Source organism: Astatotilapia calliptera, chromosome 7, assembly GCF_900246225.1.
Source record: "Astatotilapia calliptera chromosome 7, fAstCal1.2, whole genome shotgun sequence".
Classification (NCBI taxonomy): domain Eukaryota; kingdom Metazoa; phylum Chordata; class Actinopteri; order Cichliformes; family Cichlidae; genus Astatotilapia; species Astatotilapia calliptera.
The window spans coordinates 14430368-14454541 of record NC_039308.1 but is presented as its reverse complement, the minus strand read 5'-3'; the positions used below and the strand labels follow the sequence as shown (position 1 = coordinate 14454541).

At 39.7% G+C, this 24174-nt stretch overlaps 1 protein-coding gene across 1 annotated transcript; it reads left to right on the top strand.

The window, feature by feature from the left end:
• Positions 1–7928: 7928 nt before the first annotated feature.
• Positions 7929–9870, top strand: foxd1 (forkhead box D1). The gene has a single exon (XM_026176901.1). It carries the CDS (start codon positions 8269–8271, stop codon positions 9313–9315), a length of 1047 nt encoding a protein of 348 aa, XP_026032686.1. The 5' UTR covers positions 7929–8268; the 3' UTR covers positions 9316–9870.
• Positions 9871–24174: the final 14304 nt, after the last annotated feature.

Here is a 24174-nt window from a genome sequence, read left to right as displayed (position 1 = left end):
ACTAGCGCGAGTTGGGTTTCCTGCCCTGAGGTTTGCTTTCCAGGCAACACTTTCGAGATTCTTGCAGATTGCCAACCATGCCTGAAAGTTCTTTATTAGGGTAAATTTAGGGATTTGTTATTTATGAGAGTTTAAGGCCTAAAGCCTCTTAGACAATACAGAATCATTTTGTAACTACACAGGCTATTTTATGCCATAGAAAAGTGGGATAATTTTGATATAATTCCAGGTTTGCAACAAACAAGTCTTCTGGAATAAGGTCCTTTAAAGAGATGCAGCCACACAACACAACATATCAGCACAAACACATTATACAAACTGTCGAGCATGATGGTGGAGGGGTGACTATTTGTTTTTGGGGTTTTTTCCAACTACAGGGCTTGGGCACCTTGCAGCAAAGCACACCAGCAAATCTACAGCAGAATGGCTGAGAAAGAAAAGAATTAAGGTGTTGCTATGCTTGAGCCGAAGTCCAAACCCTAACCCAATTGAAATGCTTGTAGGAGGAACCTTAAGAGAGCTGTGCATAAATGAATGCCTGCAAACTTCAATGAACTGAAGCAACGCTGTAATGGAGAGGGGGGCAAAATTCCTTCACAATGATTTGAAAGACTGAGAGTCATTCAGAAAGCAATTACTTCACGTTATTGCTGCTAAAGGTGGTTCTACAAGCTACTGAATAATAGGGTGTGCTTTTATGGGACTCTTTTTCACAGAGTCCCATGAAAACTTTGTTTCATTATCTGCATGTTTAAGAATGACTCTAATTTGAGAAAGATTGAGAGCTCCTTCTATCAACACACATGTCAGTTTTGCTTGCTCTTTCTGCTTATATCTTATTTTTATACCTGCGGATTATATGCAATTATATTTGGTGATCATCACACCATACTGTTTATTTATTGTTGGAAACTTTGGCTAGCTTTTGTTATGGATTTCCTGATGTCTGTCTCTATGCTAGATTACTAATGAATGAAAGTTTATTATTTATTCTGTCATCTCTTAAGTAGTTGCTATGGTAGTTGAACAACTGTATGCACTTGGATTGCAATGAAAATGAGATATCTCAAAGGGGTTTGTACTAATAGATACATTTTTAAACATGACCACAATGTGGCCATGCTTAAAACAAATGAATAGTCCGATTAGACTAACACTATCAGGTAACAAGCATGCCATCCCAACTCAGCTAACTGTGTGAAAGTAATCGGGACTGATTGCTGATTTATAGAGATAGACAGATTATTACACTCTTAAATCTAAACCGACAGTCAGCTTAAATCACCAATTTATTTACCAAGCACTCCAAGGATGTCTTTTAATTGTGCGATGATACACAAAGGCAGAAGCAGAATATGCAAACAGCACAAGGAAAGTCCCCAGCTAACCAGGCAGTTCAAACCCAGCACCTTCTTGCTTTGAGGTGACAGTGCTAACCACTGCACCCCAACCCTGAACAATGTGAAATGGGATAGCCTGTAAAGTGAGCTGATTGCTTGCTGAAGTATGTCTTATAATTAGGTTATTTTCTGTTTTCAGGTCTTTGTAATGAACCGAAAAAGATGAGGGATTATATCCAAATCCTACTTAGAGCCACAAGATTATAATTGGTTTGGGATTAGCTACAACCTCGAAGGTGAAATTCCTCAAAGTGGCTGATGTTTATAAAAGTAACCAAGCCTCAATAGATCTATTCTTAATTATTTAAGTTTAGTTTTTTAATGTTGCAAAAATTTTGGAAAAGTGGCGTATCCTATCCAGCTCATATTCACTTTAATGTATTATAATAGAATATGTGATATATCAGTCAGGCTTTAGAACACAGAAACTATTCAAACTATTTAGTCCTCAGGTTAACCACTGATGTCCTTTTAGCAGATGATAGGGAAAAGGGTGTAATTTTGATTCTTTAAGGCATAAATGCAGCCTTTGACATGGTAGATAAGTCATTCTGAATACCAGGTTGGCATTGAGGATACTGGAGTTAGTTGGTTTATAGAAACAAACTGCTGGCTCACCTTAGGACAACTATTCACCAGCAGCAGCTTACCTGTGGTGTCCCACAAAGTTAATTTCTAGGTCCCCCTCTACAGTGGGGCAAAAAAGTATTTAGTCAGCCACCGATTGTGCAAGTTCCCCCACTTAAAATGATGACAGACGTCAGTAATTTGCACCAGAGGTACACTTCAACTGTGAGAGACAGAATGTGAAAAAAAAATCCATGAATTCACATGGTAGGATTTGTAAAGAATTTATTCGTAAATCAGGGTGGAAAATAAGTATTTGGTCACCTCAAACAAGGAAAATCTCTGGCTCTCACAGACCTGTAACGTCTTCTGTAAGAAGCTTTTCTGTCCCCCACTCGTTACCTGTATGAATGGCACCTGTTTGAACTCATCATCTGTATAAAAGACACCTGTCCACAGCCTCAAACAGTCAGACGCCAAACGCCGCCATGGCCAAGACCAAAGAGCTTTCGAAGGACACCAGGAAAAGTATTGTAGACCTGCACCAGACTGGGAAGAGTGAATCTACAAGAGGCAAGCAGCTTGGTGTGAAAAAATCAACTGTGGGAGCAATCATCAGAAAATGGAAGACATACAAGACCACTGATAATCTCCCTCGATCTGGGGCTCCACGCAAGATCTCATCCCGTGGGGTCAAAATGATCATGAGAACGGTGAGCAAAGATCCCAGAACCACACGGGGGGACCTGGTGAATGACCTGCAGAGAGCTGGGACCAAAGTAACAAAGGTCACCATCAGTAACACACTACAACGGCAGGGAATCAAATCCCGCAGTGCCAGACGTGTTCCGCTGCTGAAGCCAGTGCATGTCCAGGCCCGTCTGAAGTTTGCCAGAGAGCACATGGATGATACAGCAGAGGATTGGGAGAATGTCATGTGGTCAGATGAAACCAAAGTAGAACTTTTTGGTATAAACTCAACTCGTCGTGTTTGGAGGACGAAGAATACTGAGTTGCATCCCAAGAACACCATACCTACTGTGAAGCATGGGGGTGGAAACATCATGCTATGGGGCTGTTTTTCTGCCAAGGGGACAGGACGACTGATCCGTGTTAAGGACAGAATGAATGGGGCCATGTATCGTGAGATTTGAGCCAAAACCTCCTTCCATCAGTGAGAACTTTGAAGATGAAACGAGGCTGGGTCTTCCAACATGACAATGATCCAAAACACACCGCCCGGGCAACAAAGGAGTGGCTCCGTAAGAAGCATTTGAAAGTCCTGGAGTGGCCTAGCCAGTCTCCAGACCTGGTAAAGACCTATAGTAAACGTTTGACCTCTGTTATTGCCAACAAAGGTTATGTTACAAAGTATTGAGTTGTATTTTTGTTATTGACCAAATACTTATTTTCCACCCTGATTTACGAATAAATTCTTTACAAATCCTACCATGTGGATTCATGGATTTTTTTTTTCACATTCTGTCTCTCACAGTTGAAGTGTACCTCTGGTGCAAATTACTGACCTCTGTCATCATTTTAAGTGGGGGAACTTGCACAATCGGTGGCTGACTAAATACTTTTTTGCCCCACTGTATGTATATGTTTCCACTGGGCAAATTAGACAAAGTCACAACATCTCTTTTCATTGCTGTACAGATGACAGCAGGTGAGTGAAAAGGGCTCGCTGATGTAAGCTGTTGGATGGCACAAATGTTTCTTAACTCAATTTATTTTAACAAAAACACTTAAAGCACATTTGAATGAGTCTCCAAGCTTCATAGCCAAAATGTTGACCCCCCATATGAACCCTTTCACAGTCCAACTGTGAAGCGTAAATCTAAGTCCTGTTTTTGCCAACATGAAGCCTTAGCTCTGCCCAATAAGACAAGGCTCACAGAATCGGTGACTTTATTAAAATCCCTTCCAAAAACACATTCCTAACGACTTTCTTATATGTTTTTCATGTGATGTTGTCTCTTTCAGTCTTCTCGATGTCTGTCATCCTTTACTTGTCTTGCTTGTCATTTCTGTTATTGCTTCATATGCATGGTATTCATTCATATTCACAAATGTCTGCATCGCATTCTATTAATGGTGCTTAGATTGTGTGCCAAAGCTAGTTACTCTTGCTTTCAAAAGAGAACAGTAAGTCAAAGCAAGTCAAGTCAATTGCAAGGAAATATTTATTTGTTTCTGTTATTGTTTCATGCTTATGGTATTCATTAATATTTGTTATTGTTCTTTGTATTTTGTTCTAGTTTCAGCTCAGTTTTATGTCTTTTTTGTTTGGTCTTAATTTGGGGGTTTCTCTTTGAATATATTTATGCTTTCTGTTATTACAAATAGCAAACACTCAAACCAATCAGTTAAAGTTACATATAGTGTGCCACTGGGGAATGTGTCCATATTCATCTAAACATATTCTGCGAAAACAAAGAATGAACAAATTACATTATACACCTGTTTTAAGCCAATTATCGTTGTTATTATTATTATAATACTTCGCACCTTGTTTTGTTTTGTATATTTGTATATCTACTACACCGATCACTGTGTAGTGATCATATACCACTGACGTTTATCATGTATTCTTCAGATGAGTCTACATCTGGTCATTTGTCCTCGTGTAACCATATAAAGTAAAAAGCGTGATTTTGTAACAAGAGTCGCGCTGAAGTGGTCCCAGGACCCGAGAGGGACAGAAAGAGCGAGAGAAAAACCCCACAAACTTGGGAAATTATGCGAACTTCCCGAGACTGAAGAAATCACTTGGATGAGTGATTGAAGGTTTCTCCCACTGAGAACTACGTCCAGATGAACAGAATCAACTTTTTGAGATTTCCTTACCCGGATGATTGGGCATGCATCAAGACATACGCACTGTAACGCTTCCAAAGCCTCAGACGTTGAGATCGATATTTTCCCACTAAGTCTTACAAATGAAGGCACTTAGTCGACTAATTTTCACTAAGTCGACACATTTGGTTTGATGACTGATCAGGAGGGAAAGTCGAACGATTTTGTGTCAGGACTGCACGGAAAGTGTGCGCAAAACCAAAAACATCAGCATAAAATGTCCGCAGTTAATCTTAAAATATGGCAAATGGACTCGACTAAGTATTCTATCAGGTGTCCTCTCAGGGCAAAAACTCTCTCTTGAATTCAATTTATTGAGTGTTTTTATTTTTATTTTTTTAGCTTATTAATTATTTGTCTATGACGGCTCTTAGACATACATTCCGGGCAACACATCATTGCCCTTTTCTGCATGTGATACACATTAATCACATGCTCCACTCAGACGGAGCGTTTTGGTGACATTAGGAGTTTTAATCAGAGCAAGATCGAGGCAGGCAGGGTTGCCTTGAAACAGCTACTGAAAGTGCTTTCTTGGTTGAACTTAAAGACACTTTAGAGGTGCTTTACCACCCATGCATTTTATTATTATTATAATAATAATAATAATAATAATAATAATAATAATAATAATAATAATAATAATAATAATAATAATAAATTATTTATTTATTTATTTATTTATTTATTATTATTATTATTATTATTATTATTATTATTATTATTATTTATTATTATTATTTTTTTAATGATAGTGGATGGTTGGATACGACCATTAATGAATCCACTCTTCCGTCTTGACTCTGTTGGGTCACTTACATTCCGAGTACATTACAGAAAAAAGAGGACTCATAAACTCATCACACAAATTAACAACTCGTAGCGTCAAAGGAGTCCAGGAACTTTGCTAATAAAACGTCACATCTGATGTCAAGTTTCAGGATTTCCAAATGTCGGTGACTCGTGAGTCATCATCTTCTGCGCATATGGTTTCAAAACTGGGGGATAAGCTATGAAAGACTAAAATGCAAAGAGTAAAATGTAATTATTTAATGAACACAAATTCCTCTTCAGTTCATTGAAACTGATTGTGTTTGCTTGTTTGTTTTGAATTCTCTTATACGAAAGATTGGATGTTTCGAGTGTTACCTTATCATTCTTGATGAGAACAGAAATATGATCGTTACAGACCGATAATTGGTTATTAATGTAGGTAAACTGGGCATACATTTAAAACCTATAATCGTTTTAGAAGCATCAGTCTTAGCTGTTGCAGTAATTCCTCTCATAGGCCTATTTTGCACCGATAAATAGCACAGATGAATTTATTTGAAATCTCTAATTTTAAAAAGTTCATTTAATCATAGCGAACTTTATCTGTTGGTACAATAACAGTACACATCATTTCAAAGAGGAAAGTGGCAAAAGTGGTAAGCAGGACCACGATCATTGGCGTAAGCAGAGATATCAGAAATACAGTTTGATCCATCCATGACAGTAAATCATTATAAATAATGAATAATCTAAACGGGCTGGTTGGAACCTAAAGCTTTATGCGAGGATGCTAAACTGTTCAAAAATGTTGTTTCCCATATTTAAAAAATGCCACACGCCATATTTCTGTCTGTCTGCACAGTTAAAGGAGCTTGAATCCTTGGAGGAGGTAGACGGGTAGTGTTTTGTTAATTGTGAAACAAGTTCACCACTAGATGGCGATAGACAAATGGGAACGTCTAAAAGGTTCGAGAGGTCCTACACAGGACCTAAGCATCTGTCAGACTTAATGAAGCACACGTTTATACCCCAAGTGGAAATTGCATTTAAAAGTCAGCTGCCTTTATTAAAACCTGAGTGATGACTTCCTTTTTTTAATTTAGAAAAATATTTAAAAATCAAATTAAATTAACTAAATAATTTAAAAGGCTGTTTTGTTAAATGTGCGCGCTTTGTTTTTAGTTATTTGTCACGTCTGCTGTTGTTTCCTATAAAAATGGGTAAGTGTGGCAGGGTGACAACTTGTAAACTGTCACATATGGCGGTAAAGTCGGGTAAAACACAGTCCTTCGATATTCATATTTTAATAAGCCAGACATATTCATCTTGACTTGGTTTACTGCAGCTCCCCCGAAGTAAGAAACAAATAATATAAACTAAACTATATGCTGGTAGAGTCAAACTGTATCTGCAAGGAGAACAATTAGGTTGGAAGTATAATATATATTACTGTGGGTTTTAATTGGCTTACACAAATTCTGCAGCTTCTGAAAATTTTAACTTTATTGACACCATTTTTATCACGTGTTTATACTGCTTCCTAAAACGCAGGCCGATTGATAATTTTGATCTAATAAAGAGTATAAAAAATAAATACATTAAAATAAATTTTGATAAAAAAAAACACCTAATTGCCGCAATTCAGTGAAAATGTTGAAAATTCCAAATAATGTCCAAACACAGGCACAGATACACGTACACACACAGTGCAACGTGCTCCAGACGCACGGCACGGCCTTCTTTCTGTGCCTTGCATGCGTGACCCGTGACTGATTCGAGTTAACAGCTGACTCTTTTCCATTGCAAATGGCTCGCGGATAATCTAGATAACTACCGGATCACGCAAACCGAGCTGCCTGAGTATGGTGCAGCAGACTCTGACAAAGGCTGTCTGATAAGAAATGTAAATATCGTGGGTGGGGGGCGTGTATTTCACGCCTTTATGATTTTATATATACATCGCTGCGTAGTTTGTTTGGAAATTAAAAATCCAGATGTTGCCTCCAATAATTTATGTCATTCGGTAACTTAACAAAGTTCAACAAAGAAAAAAAAAATGCTTGTCAAAATATCCTCTCGGATCCTTCAACGACCACACCACCGATTAGACTTTTCTAAAGATTTTTTAAAAAAATGTTGAAAACATTGCGTGGAATAAAAGCTTTAGATTAGTTATGTGTGGAGTGTAGGCCACCGTGAATGGCCACTAAAAAGGATGCAGGCCACACCAAACTTTTTTTTTTCCATAAAAACACTCATAGCTCATTTTCAGTCCCTTTTTTGTGATTGAATTTGTTCCTCTCTTTTCATTCGCCGTGCTGACGTTTCCTCGCCATGTGATCAGAGCAGTAGTATAAATACCGCGAGAAGGTCCGCCCCTTGTTTGATTCAGGTTTGGCCCTTTTGCAGGTTTCACAGCAGTTTCTCAGCCTGCCATCGACGGGGGTCGCTCCTCATAGTTGTTGATTTTTTTTTTTGGAAAAAGGAAACAGCCTGTAAACATATGGAAATAGCGACAAAACGGAGGGACAATTCTCACCGGTGGCGAAGCGTGCTCCTCTCATCTCCCCCTCCTCATACGAGTTGCTGAAGAGGGAGGAAAGGGACAGCTTGTGCATCTCACGGTCTTCCTCATCTGGCGTCGGAGGGGCACGGCCGTGCGTGAGCCATGACTCTGAGCTCAGAGATGTCGGATGCCTCCATCCTTTCGGAAGAGACCGACATAGACGTGGTCGGAGAAGGCGAGGATGGAGACAGCCAGACGCGCTCCTACGTGGATGAAGTAGCGCAGATGCACGACGGTATCCTCCTGGCCGGCTCTCCACCTCCGTGCCTGGACAGCTCCACCTCTTCAAGGGATACCTACAAGCCGGCGGGCAAGAACACCCTGGTGAAGCCACCTTACTCCTACATCGCCTTAATCACCATGGCCATTCTTCAGAGTCCCAAAAAGAGGCTCACTCTCAGCGAGATCTGCGACTTCATCAGCAACCGCTTCCCGTACTACAGGGAGAAGTTCCCGGCCTGGCAGAACTCCATCAGGCACAACCTATCCCTCAATGACTGCTTCGTTAAGATACCGAGGGAGCCCGGGAACCCAGGGAAAGGCAACTACTGGACTTTGGACCCGGAGTCGGCTGATATGTTTGACAACGGAAGCTTTCTGAGGCGGAGGAAACGCTTCAAGCGGCAGCAGACTCAAGACCTGCTGCGCGAGCACAACACTTTTCTGCCCGCGGCCGCTGCCTATGGCTACGGACCGTACGGCTGCGGGGGATACGGCATCCAGCTCCAGTCCTACCACGCACACTCTGCGCTTTTTGCTTTCCAGCAGCAGCAGCACCCGAGGCATTCACACTCACACTCGGGGACCATTATCCCTGCACCGTCCCTGATGCCCACCAGCACTACCACGGACTTAACCAGAAGTAGATTTTATCCCCAGCTCAGCTCCAGTCTGGGCTCAGCCGGCGTGCAGGCAACATCACCGGTCCAGAAATCGAGCTCCCCGGTGCAGCGGTCCCCCTTCTCCATAGAGAGCATCATCGGAGGGTCTCTTAGCCCCTCCAGGACTTCTCCTGTCGTTGTCCCAGTCTTACCGTCCTCTCTGGGGCCTGCAGTGACCAGCCAGTCGCAGACCATACATCCTGGAGCTGTTTTACATCCGGTTGAAAACTTTCCGAGCAGAGTTGTCAGCGGCACTAGCGCCTGTTAAATGTCTTAACTCCAAACTTTTCAAGACACTTAAAAAAAGAGACAGCAACCTAAACAAAAACGCCCCTCTTTGAAGGTAGGATTATTTTTGTATGTTTGTTTTGCTAGCACGCAGCTGAATGATGGACATGCAGAACACTATTTGTGCCTATATATTCATGCTGTTCATGAAGATATATTTATGTTCATTATTTTTGTTTGTTTATTTCGGTGTGAATCAGACTTTCGACCACGAATTTAACTTTCCAGCCTTTTTTTTTTCCCTACCATGAAGTGATTCGTTTTCAGTCACCGTATAAAGGCGTCTCAGGATAACGGACAGGTTACAAACGATCACGTGTCTGAAACAGGCTTATAATGTATTTGTGTCAAACACATCAATGTTTTCTATCAGCCAATCAAAGCGACCTTTTTTGAAGGTTTTGATTTGATGTTTGTATTAAAGAGAAACGCAGAGCAAAGTCATACATTTATAATAATATGCAGTGTTTATTTCAGTAATTAAACCTTGTACATTTTTGGCAAGTATTGTGTAATTCAAGTGTGATATTTTTACACAGTTTATTGTTTTGTTTTTTTCCAACAAGAATAAATTTCGTTTTGCAAAAAAAGAAGAAAAAAAGCAATTTGTTTGGAAATAAATTTATGAATTGATGTTGAGCTTTCTTGGCGGTTACTGTTGAAACAGACGTGTTGCTGATGTTGTGTCTTTACACTGCGGATGTGTTAACTATAACTGTATGATCCAAATATAGTAACCACTGAATGGCTTTAAGAAACACACACAACTCTTTATAACACACACACACACATTTGCGTGCCAGTCAGATAATATTTACAAATGCATTAAATCTGACTGCACTCTAAAGTCATTGCTGTGCCCTTTGGAACATGCGCACACAGGGCCTGCGTGTCCATCTGACCTCTTTCACACTCATCCTCGTAATTACAGTGAGCGGACAGGAGTGTGTCGTAGGGGTGAGACAGGGGCTGTATTTCTGCCTGCTTCAGCTCAGCGATTATCCCGGTGCTGGTGTCGACAGGCGGCCTGGGCTCTTGAGCAAACACTACTCATCCAGAATTTCATTATCTGCTCGTATTAGACCCGAGAGAAAAATGAAATGTTGCTCCTGAAGTCAACAGCGCTCACGATGTTTCGGAGGTTAGAATCACCTTTAATCCACTCACCGTTTTCAGTGTTTGACAGTCTTAATGCAACTTTATTTGCCCCACACGCAAGAACCCACTAACACATGGATCCAAGCAGACTGTGTTGTTTTTAAATACACAGGTAATTTAATTTGACACTTGAAAGAAAAGAAGAAAAAGCCTTCCCAAGCACCTGCGCTGTCGTGATGCTGTGTCTGTCGGAGCTGTGCTTTTTAAAATTTTTATAAGCTTTCATAATGTTGCCTGTACTGTACAGCCCTGCTGCTTCCGTGACTGTAAGTGCGTTTGCCTCCCTTTATTCAAAGCAACGTGTGTGTGCGTGTGTGTAGTAGAATGGCTAAATTGGTGCAGCGCTTAGAGCCAGTTCACTAGGCCACGAGAGAACAGCTATTGCGTGATGATGTAACACGCAATGAGAGAAAAAGGTACACGCACGCGCTTACACTCTGGAGAGTGAGAGTGACTATAGCAGGGAAGGAGGTCAATTGTACTGTGTGGGCTTGTTTACAAATACAGGAGGTTAAACAGCGAAAATGAAGAGATGAGCATGATGTAAAACATTATAATAACGCATGTACTCGAGATTGTGTCTGCTGAGCAGTGGCTTGTAATTAAGGCCTACAGGGTTTAAATAGCATCTGTCTATACGGCCTGTAATATATATATAATATCCGGGTATTCAAAGCAGATTTTTACACCAAATGTGTGTTTGAGTTTCCTTCTCATGGGTCTGCACGCCGTGTTTGACATTAGACATCTCTATTCTACAGGATTTTATTTGAATAATACTAAACTCACTACAGTTAAGCTGCTGTTCTTTTTTAACATAGTTTCTCTGCACATTTGCTCTGCCGATTAACGTTAAGAGTTCTTCATTTAGAGACTAAGAGTGAATCCAAACTATGCAACAGGGCTCCGTTATAATTTAGAAATTGCATTCATAGGAAGAATTTATCCTTGTATTCAGGGCACTATACTTGAAAAATGACACTGTTTTAATTACGATAATATTACAGATATACACACATATATATGGTAATATATACATGAGTATAATTTTGCCAGTTATGTCAAAAATACAGTGATTCTCAAGAGAAGCTGCTACATAAAGACGCCAGATGGTAATTTATCTATTTATCTAATAGTAAAGTGTGCACTGATTTTCCTGGTTAAGGTAGTTCATGAAAAATTAATATCTACGCGTTAAATTGAAAATTAAATTTTACGATGTTAAGCAGAATAATGATTATTTTTTTTAAAACACTAGAAACTTCTGTTGCTAACTCACTACTTTGGCTCCAGTGCCGCCATAATAATAAAAATGCCAAATAATATATAAAAGAAAGCGTAAGAGACTGATCAGAAAGTTTGCTGTCTATGTAAAATAAAATAAAAAGAAAAAAGAAAAGTAACTGACAGTGATACTCTTCGGGAGAAAAAGAATAGTTGAATCGCTTAAGAGAGAGAGAGAGAGAAACGTTTTCTAAAGCTTATTTTGTGGATCAAGTAGCCGAACTCAGAAATGATCTCAATGAATGTTTTGCGATGATCTGCAACAGCAGCACACAGTCCTGCAGTTGTGTTAAAGAAGGGTCTTTTCACGAAATGTCACGGATCATGTGGTCATCAGCCTCCGTGAGCATGACTGAAGCTCAGTTTAGCAGCCGATACTTGGGGGTCACAGGTCATGAGGAGAGGGGATAAAGCAAAAACACTCAGCCCATAAAAGACACTAAAACTTTGGGAACATGCGTAAAAGCCATTCAGCGCAGTGATAATAATCTATAATTCAAAGGAAGTAAGGACACTTAACGACTTCTGTTTAAGATGACCAATAAGTTGTTTCGCTCACTCTCAACCTCGACATTTCAGACAGCAGACTAAGCACACACACACACACACACACACACACACACACACACACACACACACACACACACACACACACACACACACACACACACACACACACACAAGAGAGTGCAGCACAGCTACTCTGAAAGGTCATATCGGATTTGAGGTGAAAACCTGATGTAAAATAGGATTCATAGTCAGTTGTATTGGGATAAAATCTGTTTTGCAACCGTACAAAATAAAACAGACACGACAGAACAGTTGGAAAGAGAAAAATATAAGCGTTTGATAATATTCAAGAGGCTTTTATTAATTATTATTGATTATCTAAACGGAATGTAAGAAGCATTTTGTCCTTTGATTAAAAATAATAACAAAGTTTATATCAAAAAATAAAAAAATAAGTTCAAACTGTATACATACATACATACATACATATATATATATATATATATATATATATATATATATATATATATATATATATATATATATATATATATATATATATATGAGTCATGTTTTTCATGTTTTAATTTGTAAAATGTGAAATTATTTATATCCCATCTGCGTGAAGCCTTGCCAGAAGTCTTTTGTTGTCAATGAGGGAAAGAACGTTGTTAACGCGTGTATGTGTGTGTTTCCATATAGTAAAAATCACCTCTATCACTATTTTGTAATTATGTTTTTAAAAAAAAAAGTTTAAAAAAGACGTTGTTAACCTCTATAAGACAATATATTAGAAAGACTGTCTTCTACCAGTTTCTATTTATGTTAAATGCCAAAAAAATAAAGAAAGAAATAAGGAAAATATGCTGATTAAAAGAATCATTAAAGATTCTGAATTAAAAGCACATAAAACATTTTTTTTAAGTTTTTCAGATATTAAATTAAGTATTTACAAGATTTCATTAGATTTTTATTTAGCATCTGATATAAATGAAGGAAAATGAACAAACCATTTATTAGAAAATGTGGAAAAAGGACACACTTTGTGATCAAAATCACAGTAAATGTGAAAGTGTGAAACTCAATTTCGACTCTTGATCGTTAAATTATGTTTTCGAAATTCTAAGAACAACTTGCCTGAAGCTTGTGGTATCTGCAGATGTGAAGACAGATGTGTATAAAAAAAAAACTAAGTAAAATACAAAAAAAAAAATTAAAAATAAGATTGCTTGGAAAAGTGGGGAGTTTAAGGAGCAATGTAAAAAAAAGTGAATACCTCCCAGGAGGTGCAGAATCTCTCCATCTGCTATTCAGTGTATGGCACAGTGGCTACACTTATCCACTCTCTCTAAAAGGAGCTCCGCTTTCCACCCCATTAAAAAGTTTGGGAACTAATGCCACCCCTGAATACTACCCTAATTAGAGGCTGCTCAGAATTGCAAGGACCTGCTACACAAGAGTGGCTTTGGGAGAAATTCTGCTTTTCCCCTTTTGTAATGACATCGTTTCTTTCTTTCTTTCTTTCTTTCTTTCTTTCTTTCTTTCTTTCTTTCTTTCTTTCTTTCTTTCTTTCTTTCTTTCTTTCTTTCTTTCTTTCTTTCTTTCTTTCTTTCTTTCTTTCTTTCTTTCTTTCTTTCTTTCTTTCTTTCAGCAGAACAAAGCTTTTTATAATTTTTTAAGCTCTTTTGATGCCATCCTACAGATCCAAATTGGTGGTGAAAATCCAGTGATGAGCACACACGATGAGACTTTCAGTTACAGTAACAGCTATAGAGATGCATGAGGTGCTGTTTGACAGAGGAATTAAAGACTCTGGCTCCAGGCCACGTCGCTCCAGACAGGCCAGGGAGGAACTCTGAGCTTTCACCACTTCATGAAGTGCAAGCTTACAAGTCCTTGCACATAATTTATTTAGCTGAAGACTTTTCAGGGGTGTTTTTATTTGTTCTACATCTTGCCTGTCTCACCTCAGTGTGAACCCACCGATCCGGGATCTGCTGCAGAATTATGTTGCCTGCCTCTCACCGCATTTTTCACTTTCTTTTCTTTTTTCTTTTTTAAGTACTGCACGTGTTTGCTTTGGCATGTTATCCACTCGTGCAAACAACTAGGATCCGTAGCTTATCCATCACGCTTGTGCAGAATGTGATGATAAAACAACAGGCGGCTTGAAACAAACCATTTGTTGCAGCAGGATTTATTATTCTGTCCACTTGAAATAAAGTACAGAGGTTACCTAGACTTCTCCTACTTAGGTTACAACAATAAATAGAACAAAAATTGGCTACCCCCAGCATCTCCGCCAAGTCTCCAATCTTGGTCATTCCAAATACCTCTGAGTCCAGCAGCTGTGTGATGTCACTGCAACATCCGCTGACGGTTTGCATCCTACACATCATTAAGCATCGTTGCATTGCCTTTCAAAGGGTACTTCCAAAGAAGCATTGCTCGCCTACCAGCGTCAGGCCTGATTAGTTACATGCAACAACGCCTTTTGGTCATAAACACTTCACCGAGCTCCAGAAGCCCGTTCATCATCATGACACCCACAGGTAATCCACACCAATGGCTGCAGCTGACACAAGACAGACCCCAAACATTTCCTCTGAGCAGAACCTGCCTCTAAACACAGTCTGCCGCTGCACACAGCAAAATATCCCAACATTTTTTGTTCATGTACATCCTGCACTTTTGTATATGCATGTGTGTAAATTGGTGGAAGGGGTAAATTTAGCAGGTGGGGTGTAATTCAAACTTTGAGTTTGAACTTTCAGTCCTCGTTTTCTGCATCATGTCATTGATTTTGCAGCTATGATGGCCTTGTCACTCAAAAGAAAGAAAGAAAAGAAAAGACACATTAAAACTGGAAGCCACACATGTAGGACCATTTGCTCCTTAGCTTCTTGTCTAAATCTCCTCCCCAGATCATTTTCCTCAGTTTCTACATATCTTTTCCTTCCATCCTCCTTTCTAGCTCTAGCTTCATTGACTCAACCACAAAGTGTCTATAAGGCAGATGCCTTAGATCTCTAAGAGGAACAGGGAGACGCTGGAGCTGAATATTTAAGTGGTTGATTCAAGTCACCGCACCCCTCTCTGTGTCGCCGTATCTTCTCAAGCTTTTGGAGGTCTGCCCAAATCTGCCTAAGCATTTGACAGACGTGCTATTCTCACACAGCAATGGATCAACCCCACAATTAGATCCAGAGATGTTAGGGTACAAACACACAAGCCCTGCAACTCATGGATACGGTCCTTGCTGAAATGTATGCCACATTAAACTATCATTCCCTGCAACATATTAAGAGTCTGAGCTCTGATTCCCCGATCACACACTTCATGGTTTTATGGTCGGAAGTTCCCTTAAAAAAGGCATATTCTTTATTTGTTAAAGGTCTTCAAAATCACAACTCGGTAAGAGCAAAAGATTGAGCATCAACACAGCTTATGCATGGGTGCGCAAACAGCTTTCAGGTGTCTCCTATCAATGAAATATAATCATCTTAGAGAACTTTTCCGAAATCTTTATGAAATTCAAGAAAAGTTTTAACCAAATCTTTTTCCTTTGCCTTCTTTTTCTTCCACAGGTTTGATTCTCTAAAACAGGGGAATGAAAGTGCATAAATGCCGTATTCGGTTCTGATCTTTGCGCCAGTGTTAAAACTCCCATGAATTTTTTTGAACGGCAAGATCACACCAAAGTAGAAAAAAAATTTCTGTTTTATTTGATATTTCCTCCCAAGGCAGCAGGAACTTCCTGTGCTCCGTCACAACATTTTCAGGAGCCTCTATCAAAGTATAGCTTCACCGTCGGGGGTGTCCAGCAACCCCTGTGCTTCAGGGTGGTCAATTCAACCATTTCTGGTGGCTCCACTGGCTGGTAACTGAATACATATTCAGAGCTCAGCAGACTTACTGACATCTAGACTACCGACATCTACTTCTTGTGTTAGTGCAGACTAAATTTACCATCTGAATCCTAATGTAGTTTTGCCGCTAATGTAAGCTAAATACACTCGATCAGGGCAAAAAAATTAAATAAAAAATCTGCACTGCTACTCAATTCACACAAAGTGCAACAGTTCACAAAGCAGTGAGAGAGGTCCATCTTGTGTGTTTACTGAATTATCATAATCTCAACTTGCTTTCTGTATCCCATTTGAATCTACAGTTACTCTGGGGGAGGGAGGGGTCCACATGTTTTATCTCCAATGCTTAGAGTGCCTCACTTATGATTCCATTTTGCCCTCTCGTACATGGCTAAGCTGGAAAAGTGGCTTTTACACTCCCACATACCCTCTGTGCACACGCACTCCTAAATGCGAAAACCAAGACTAATTACCACCATCAAATAATGGTAATTCAGTGCGATCATTATACAAGCGGTCTTCTCCAAACAGCAAAATATCTCTTTTACCAGGAATCACTTAAGTTACTCTGTCAGTAACATGCTGATGGCATGGCCACTGGTCAAAGGCACTAATTACCAGCTACTAATTACTTTCATTTGTATGAATTTGTATTTCTAAGCTGTACACACAACAGGTTATAAACAATGACACAGAGGATATACAGTAATCATACACAATATTAAAACCACCTCATGTTGTGTTGGTCACCGGTTCTGACCTTTTGGGACATGGAAATTGGGTCACTGAGGTATTGTTTGGCATCGTGATGTTTGGAGCCGATCCTCTGGGTTCTGTAGGTCCCTCCCTGTAACTAGCTTGTTCGGGTACATCCCATGGATAGATAATTGGATTTGAATCCAAGGAGTTTGGAGGGCTTTTAAAGGGCGTGTGTGCGTCCTTGTGCTCCTTGAACTGTTTGTGAGTGTAGTTGGACACATTGTCCTGCTGGAGAAATCATTGCTAACATTTTGCCTGGTCTGGGAGTTATGTGGTGATTTCCAACAACATTCAGTTTGTTATATAGTAACATCCATGTGCACAGTATTATCAAAAGACCTTCCATTAGAATTAATCATAAGCACTTCAAGAAGGTGTCAGTGTTTTAAATGTGGCTGAGTAGTGTATTCTAGTGGCATTCAGAGCACTGAAGACACAGAGGTCATGCTCTTATCGTGTTTTGGAATTTGGTTGATTTAACACCCTGAAAGAGTTTACAAATTAATATTTGAACTCAAAATGTATTTTGAGGGAAATGGAAGAATGGATATCCATCCATGCATTGTTTTAACAGCTTGTCCAACCTGGACCACATACACTCGGAGCCCGACGCTGATATTATGGAGTAGGAGGCGGGGTGAACACCGGACAAGCCATCTGTCTCACAAAGAGACACATGCAGGTGCATATATGAATATTTCTAGAATATTTCTCATCTGAACTGTGGACTTCACTTGTGATATTATTGCTTGTCAAATATATGAAAACTACATATGAAAAAATACACTTTTAATTAACACATGGAATGTATAAGTTCAGTGAAAGATTTTTGTGTATTTGGTCAGGTATTCTTACATACTCGTATTATATGCAGCTCTCTGCATATGCCTCATTTCTTTTCTATTAAAAAAAAGAATTACTACAATCTATATCAGGGGTGTCAAACTCAAATACACAGTGGGCCAAAATTCAAAACTGGAACAAAGTCGCGGGCTAACGTTAATATTTATTGAAATATATTTATTCCTCCAGATATAAGAATGAATCTTTTCTTATGGACTCAAACACGTTTTGCTGAAAAACTGAATATGGAACAAGCAAAGCTTAATACTAAACAATATATATATTAGCTGTATAATACCAGTAGGCCAGCTCTGATAGTAATTTGGTATGGCTTCGCGGGCCAAATCTAAGTAGGCTGCGGGCCAAATTTGGCCCGCGGGCCAGAGTTTGACACTTATGATCTATATCTATGCATAATATAAACACTGTGACATGTCCTCATCTTCCTCTAATAATATTTCGGGTGGGCTTTGCTGAACATATGCAACGTTTCACTAATTATGGTCTATTGTATGTGAAGCCTAAGAAAACAACATCTGACGTCTGTATTTGTTTCTTTGGCCTGAGGCAGTTCCTCAAACGATGCCCTGGATGGTCTTCAGTGACTGTTTATTTTTTACTGATTCATGTACAGCTCTGCAGCTCGTGTAGCCAACTCAAACATCTAACAATAATATATGTGGAAACTTTAAACAAAACTGGATTACATGGTGAGCTCTTGCTGTAAAAGCAAAGAAACCAGGTGACAGATAAAAATAGTTTGGAAATGTGATTAGAAGTGAGACAGAAAAATGGCTTTAAAAAGAATAAAAGCATCTTATTTCATGTCCTGAAGGTCATCTGAAGGAACCCATGATGCATTAAGTAATAAAAAGTGCAGCTTTATTCTAGTTTTAAAGAGCCCAGAATGACACTGAAGCATACGGCATGGAGGCGAGATTCAGCAGTAGCAGCAGCTCTAACAGCTGTGGCCTCTCTTGCCGTTTTCACAGTAGCCTAATTGATTCATTGGCTGCTCCGGTCTCCTCTTTTTGATCTCTCCATCCTCTCTCGTCACTCTGCACTCAGGTGGAACAAGGCAGTAGGGGGTCCAGGACGGGGTCTCCACCCAGCACGAGCACATATGTTACACAGATCAGCATGCTTCCATTTCTCTGCCCGTCACCAGAAGGGATAGAGTTACTGTGTACTGATGAGAGGGGGTGAAATACAGCGCTGGTTGGATGGCAGTAGGACGTCACATAACAAGCATATATAAATCTTTGCATCTAAACGCTGGTCATTATTCAGCCGTGGGGCTCCTTCTCCTCAACATACTTCATCAGTTCTCTCACACCGTCTTTGGCCACCCTTAAACTGGGTAGTTTTAGACTGGAGTTTACATTTCAGGCTATTAAAATGCATAAATGGCTTTCTTATGCAGAAATCAGAAAGTTGTATTAACAATCAGCCATGAGGTAAAGATAGAGCTGGAACTGGTTCTTTAAAATATAGAAAAGGCCATTTCTCTGTTAAGTTAGTGAAATTTTGGGCAGTCTACTTGTTGTCAAAATGTGACATCATGCTCATCGTCACGTGTTAAGCAGCTGCAGCAAACTTTGTGCATCTATGACCTACAGTGCCACGAAAAAAGTATTTGCCCTCTTCTTGATTTTTTTAGTCTTTTTTATATTTGTCACACTTAAATGTTTAAGACCGTCAAGCAAATTTCAACATTAGGCAAAGATTACCAGAGTAAATACAAAATGCTGTATTTAAAAGGCAATTTTATTTATTAATGGAAAGAAGTTTTCCCAACCGATCTGGGCAAATGTGAAAAAGTAATTGCTTGCTAAACTTAATAACTGGTTGTGTCACCCTTGGCAGCAAGAACTGCAATTGAACATTTGCGATAACTGGTAATGAGGCTTTCACATCACTGGGGAGGAATTTTGTTCCACTGTTCTTTGCAGAATTCAATTCAGTTGCATTGGAGGGTTTCAAATGGTTTTGAATGGCCTGTTTAAGGTTATGACAAAGCATCTTAACCTAATTGAAGTTTGGACTTGAGCAGGTCACTCCAAAACCTTAATTTTGTTTTTTGAATCCATTCAGAGGTGGATTTGTTGGTGTGTCTGGATCATTATCCTGCTGCATAAGCCAAGCGGCTTTGAGCTTGAAGGCACAAACCTATACCAGACATTCTCTTTCAGGATTTTTTTTAGAGAGCACAATTCATGGTTCCATCAATTACTGCAAATCGTCCAGGTCCTGAAACACCACTATCACCACTGTGTTTAACTGTTGGTATGATGTTCTTTTTATAGTTTTATGTCAGATATAACAGGACACAAACCTTCCCAAAAGTTCAACTTTTGTCTCATCAGTCCATAGAATACTTTCCTTAAAGTCTTGGGGATCATCAAGATGTTTTTTGGCAAATGTGAGACGAGCCTTTGTGTTCTTTTTGGTCAGCAGAGTTTTATTTCCTTGAACTCTCCTGATGGATGCCATTTTTGCCCAGTCTCTTTCCTATCGTTGAATCATGAACACTGACCATAACTGAGACAAGAGAAGCCTGAAGCTCTTTAGATGTTGTTTTGGGTTCTTTTGTGACCTCCTGAATGAATCACTAATGTGCTCTGGGAGGAGTTTTGGTAGGTCAGCCACTCCTGTGAAGTTTCACCGCTGTTCCCTCTATTTGCAGATAATGTCTGCAAAAAAGACATTTTGCTGTCCACCGGGCTCTCAAAGCCTAGAGAAATGCCTTTCTAAACACATTTTCCATCCAAACAGGTTATCTTTGAATAATGTTATAATGATTTGAATATGCAAAATCAGCATCAGGAAGAGGGCAAATAGTTTTTCATGGCACCATACTAAAAATTCTAATAAAACATTTGGGCTTTTTAGTCATTACCCAAGTTGTGATGTTGCATTCAGTGGCCTATAAAACAGTGTTATATAGACTTTTAGAACATCTCAAATTATTATATAGTGTCTGGCTGTTTGAAGCTTTAACTGAATTTAACTTAATTCACATGAGACAGAAACTCTATGAGAAGCGGGGGAAACAGCTAGCCTAAAAAGAGAAATCCTGTCAGCACCTCTGGAGCTAATATAATTCTTTACACTCCCGTGTCCATACAGATTTGAGAGTGCACGGTATCAGTCAAGCAGCACAAAAACTTGAGCGGCAGTTCTGCCCAGGCTAAAACAGGAAGTATGGGAACGCAAACAAAATAAGCCTGAAGTTTCAGTTGTCAAACACATTCATCTTCTCCTGCCACATTACCTCCATGTTAGCAGCTGACTATAAACTGCACGTTTGTTCTTGATCTCGCTGAAGAAAGCAATTCATCATTTAATCACAATCCACTTTATTTAGCGACACATAGGAGAATCTTCATTGTTTTTAGCTCAGTTCTCTTTCAGTGTAGCACAAGCTGGCTGTTAAACAGCCTGACAGATTGATACTCTGTCGTTAATACTTAATGACTTTCCCAGTCTAAACAAATAATCAGTCTCTCAGTAGCAGAGCTGGGGGATTCGTATGGCTATCAATTCTCTCTTTAGGGATGCAGGAGGGAGGGCTGGAGGGAACCAGGCTTGATGGCATTGAAGGTGTTCACCAAAGAATTTATCCTCCTGGTTTTTGGCTTTCTGCGTGGTGGTGCTATGAGGGCGGTCACTGTGGTGACCTCTCCCCAGTAGGAGGGGTCCTCTTGTGACCTCTATATTCCCCTGCATCTCCTTCCAGCCCTGGCTCAATGCAGGCCATTCATGAGTGTGTGTTTATCCTAGTGATGCTCCGCAGGGACAGACTGCTATCCACTGCCATTTTATGGAGCCTGAGGGGCAGGAGGAGCGAGAAAGCGAGAGCAATGGAAGCGTTTAACTGCTCCGCTCACACTCATACACAATAGCATTTCTATTCAACTCTTCTCTATGTGTTTGTTTTTCTTCTTCTTTCCCTAAAATGGTGTTACCATGCACCTGATTCTGGGTTTTCTTTCCTTCAACGAGAAACCTTTTGGCCGCATAAATGCAGAAGGATTGATATGCACTGAAGAATAACACAAACTTTCACTCTCTCACACTGCCTTAGAGAAACATACAGTTGAGGCGCACCCACAGAGAGCAAGAGGGAGAAAGCGAGGAAGTGCTGAAGTATGTCTTACGGCGCTTAACCAAGTGAACCTTGAAGTTATTTAGCTTCCTTGGAACCACGCATCTGGATCCCCCCCCCCACCCTAAAATCCCTGCAAACTCCCCCTCACCAAAACTGGCCTCCAGGGACCCGCTGTAGGACAGGGCAAGGAGGAGGAGATGCGTACGTGTTCTGTTTTTACAGCTGAGATCATTAAAGTTGTACGTGCAGGATTAGACAAAGAGAGGAACAAGGTGGGTGATGTCTTAAGGGAAAGAATCTTCAAATTCATGATGGTCTTTAGGCTGAAAATGTGGAAATATTGCAATAAACAATCGGATCATCCCCCTCTTCTGACCCACCTCTTTTTTTAGCCTGTGAGCTTCTGTCCACAATTTGCACTGTGTTTGTTTCTTGGTTCTTCAATATAATGTTGACTAGAGTTTTGCATAATTAATAGAAATACTTTGTGTAAGAAAGATGTGAGAAGGGGCATGTCCATGAGTAAATAATAGCAGCATATAAATGGTATGAGAGGTACAAACATTTACTGTAAGTTGTTTCAGTTCCTTTTTAACGTGGATGCTTTTAGGCAGCAAGATTGTTAGATTGAGGGGAAGAACATGGTTTGAGTTAAAATAGATCCTTTCACAACATTAAGCACATGTTACAATGCTCCATTTGACATTTCAATATATTTCCAAAGAGTAATGAGTCCCACCCATGGAACACAATGAGACAAAAAGTGTAGGGATCTCATAATTTAACAGCTTTATTGTAAAACAGACTTTATTGTATAAACTGAGGTCCTGAAGACCAAATGCTTTTGAAAACTTTAGTGTTTTAGTCTTGATTCTGCGGGACTTTGGTGACCCAGAGTGCAGTTTAATACTAGCACAAATACCCAGCATCACTGGGGGAATGGAGGGTGTACCTGTTTACAGGTCAACATGCTCACGCTCCTTTAAGAAAAAAGCTAGTCAAAAGTGATCACAAAGCTTGTGTAGTTTTTTCTCACAGTAGCAGACATAGTAAAAGGAAGTGGGTATTACTGAGGAGTTGCTGGTGGGTAATGTGTTGCCTGTAGTTCTTCATTTTACAGCTCAGTGTATCTGCTCCTTCTAAATCTAGAGCACAAGACCCAGACTTCTCCTACCAAGAAACGCTAATCTATGGAGAGGTAATTATATTACTAATGTAAATAAACAGAGTAAAAAAAAAGATTATGATCACTAATGGTATAAAAAAAATAGGATTTGACGTCATGAAAATTTAAGGGCTACTACTTATAAAGTAGGATGTCTAGTTATGTCGGTAGTTCACTGATGACTATAATATCATTTGCAAGAGCAGCACAGATGGACAAAGTGCAAAAGCTGTGGGTAGAAACAGAAAAGCCTGTCGTGAATGGTAACATCTTACTTTTTTTTCTCCAGTGCTGCACCTCACTGTGCTGCACTGACTGATTTAACTTCACTTTGACAAGAACACTTCTGCCCACACAGAGTAAACACACACTAATTAAAACATATCTACTTCAGCTGTAATGGCTGAAAAAAAAAAAAAGTAAAACTGAAAAACGGTGTTTTTCCATTTAGTGTCAAGCTCATATCAGGTATTGGTCATAGGTCCAGTACAGTGTAAGTGTAAAGGACATGCTGTAATGGATTTTGGGGGTGATCTCTGGGGGAGGTTGCTTGTCCGGTGTGTACTGAAGAGTGTAGCTGCCACTGAAGAGAAGTCTTCTAAAAACTACCAAAAGAGCACGCTCACATTAGTCAGCCTCATTGGCTTCCACTTTGGTTTAAAGTCAATTTTTAAATTATCTTACTTACAATTACCCGGCAAAGCCCCCAAGGACATTTTGTCTGTGGTCTACTGGCTGTTTCTCCAACTAAACTTGAAGTTAAAGAAGACAGATTTTGCAGTTGCCTCTTTAAACTTTCCATCTGCTTATTCGTGGCCTTTTCCCACGTACTTTATTGCACAGTACTGTATTTATTTCACCTGCTGTATGCATATATGCTAACATTTTACACACTAGGTGCATTTGTGCATGTTGCTGTGTTGTAGGCTTATTGCCAGGTTGTCAGAGCAATAAAACAATCTGACCACCCAACAACAAAGCTCTGCTAATCACATAGCAGAAGTTCCTACAATAAATAAAGCAATTAACCCATTGTCCATTGCTTTGTAGCAAAGAGTAGGTTGCATCAAGTTGTTGCCATGAATGTTGGGCTTAGTTTAACTCAGAGTTGTCTCAGGAACTTAATTATTCCGGATGTGC

What these genes read in the sequence shown, in the direction of transcription:
- foxd1 (XM_026176901.1), top strand. Translation starts at nt 8,269, where the DNA reads ATGACTCTGAGCTCAGAGATGTCGGATGCCTCCATCCTTTCGGAAGAG.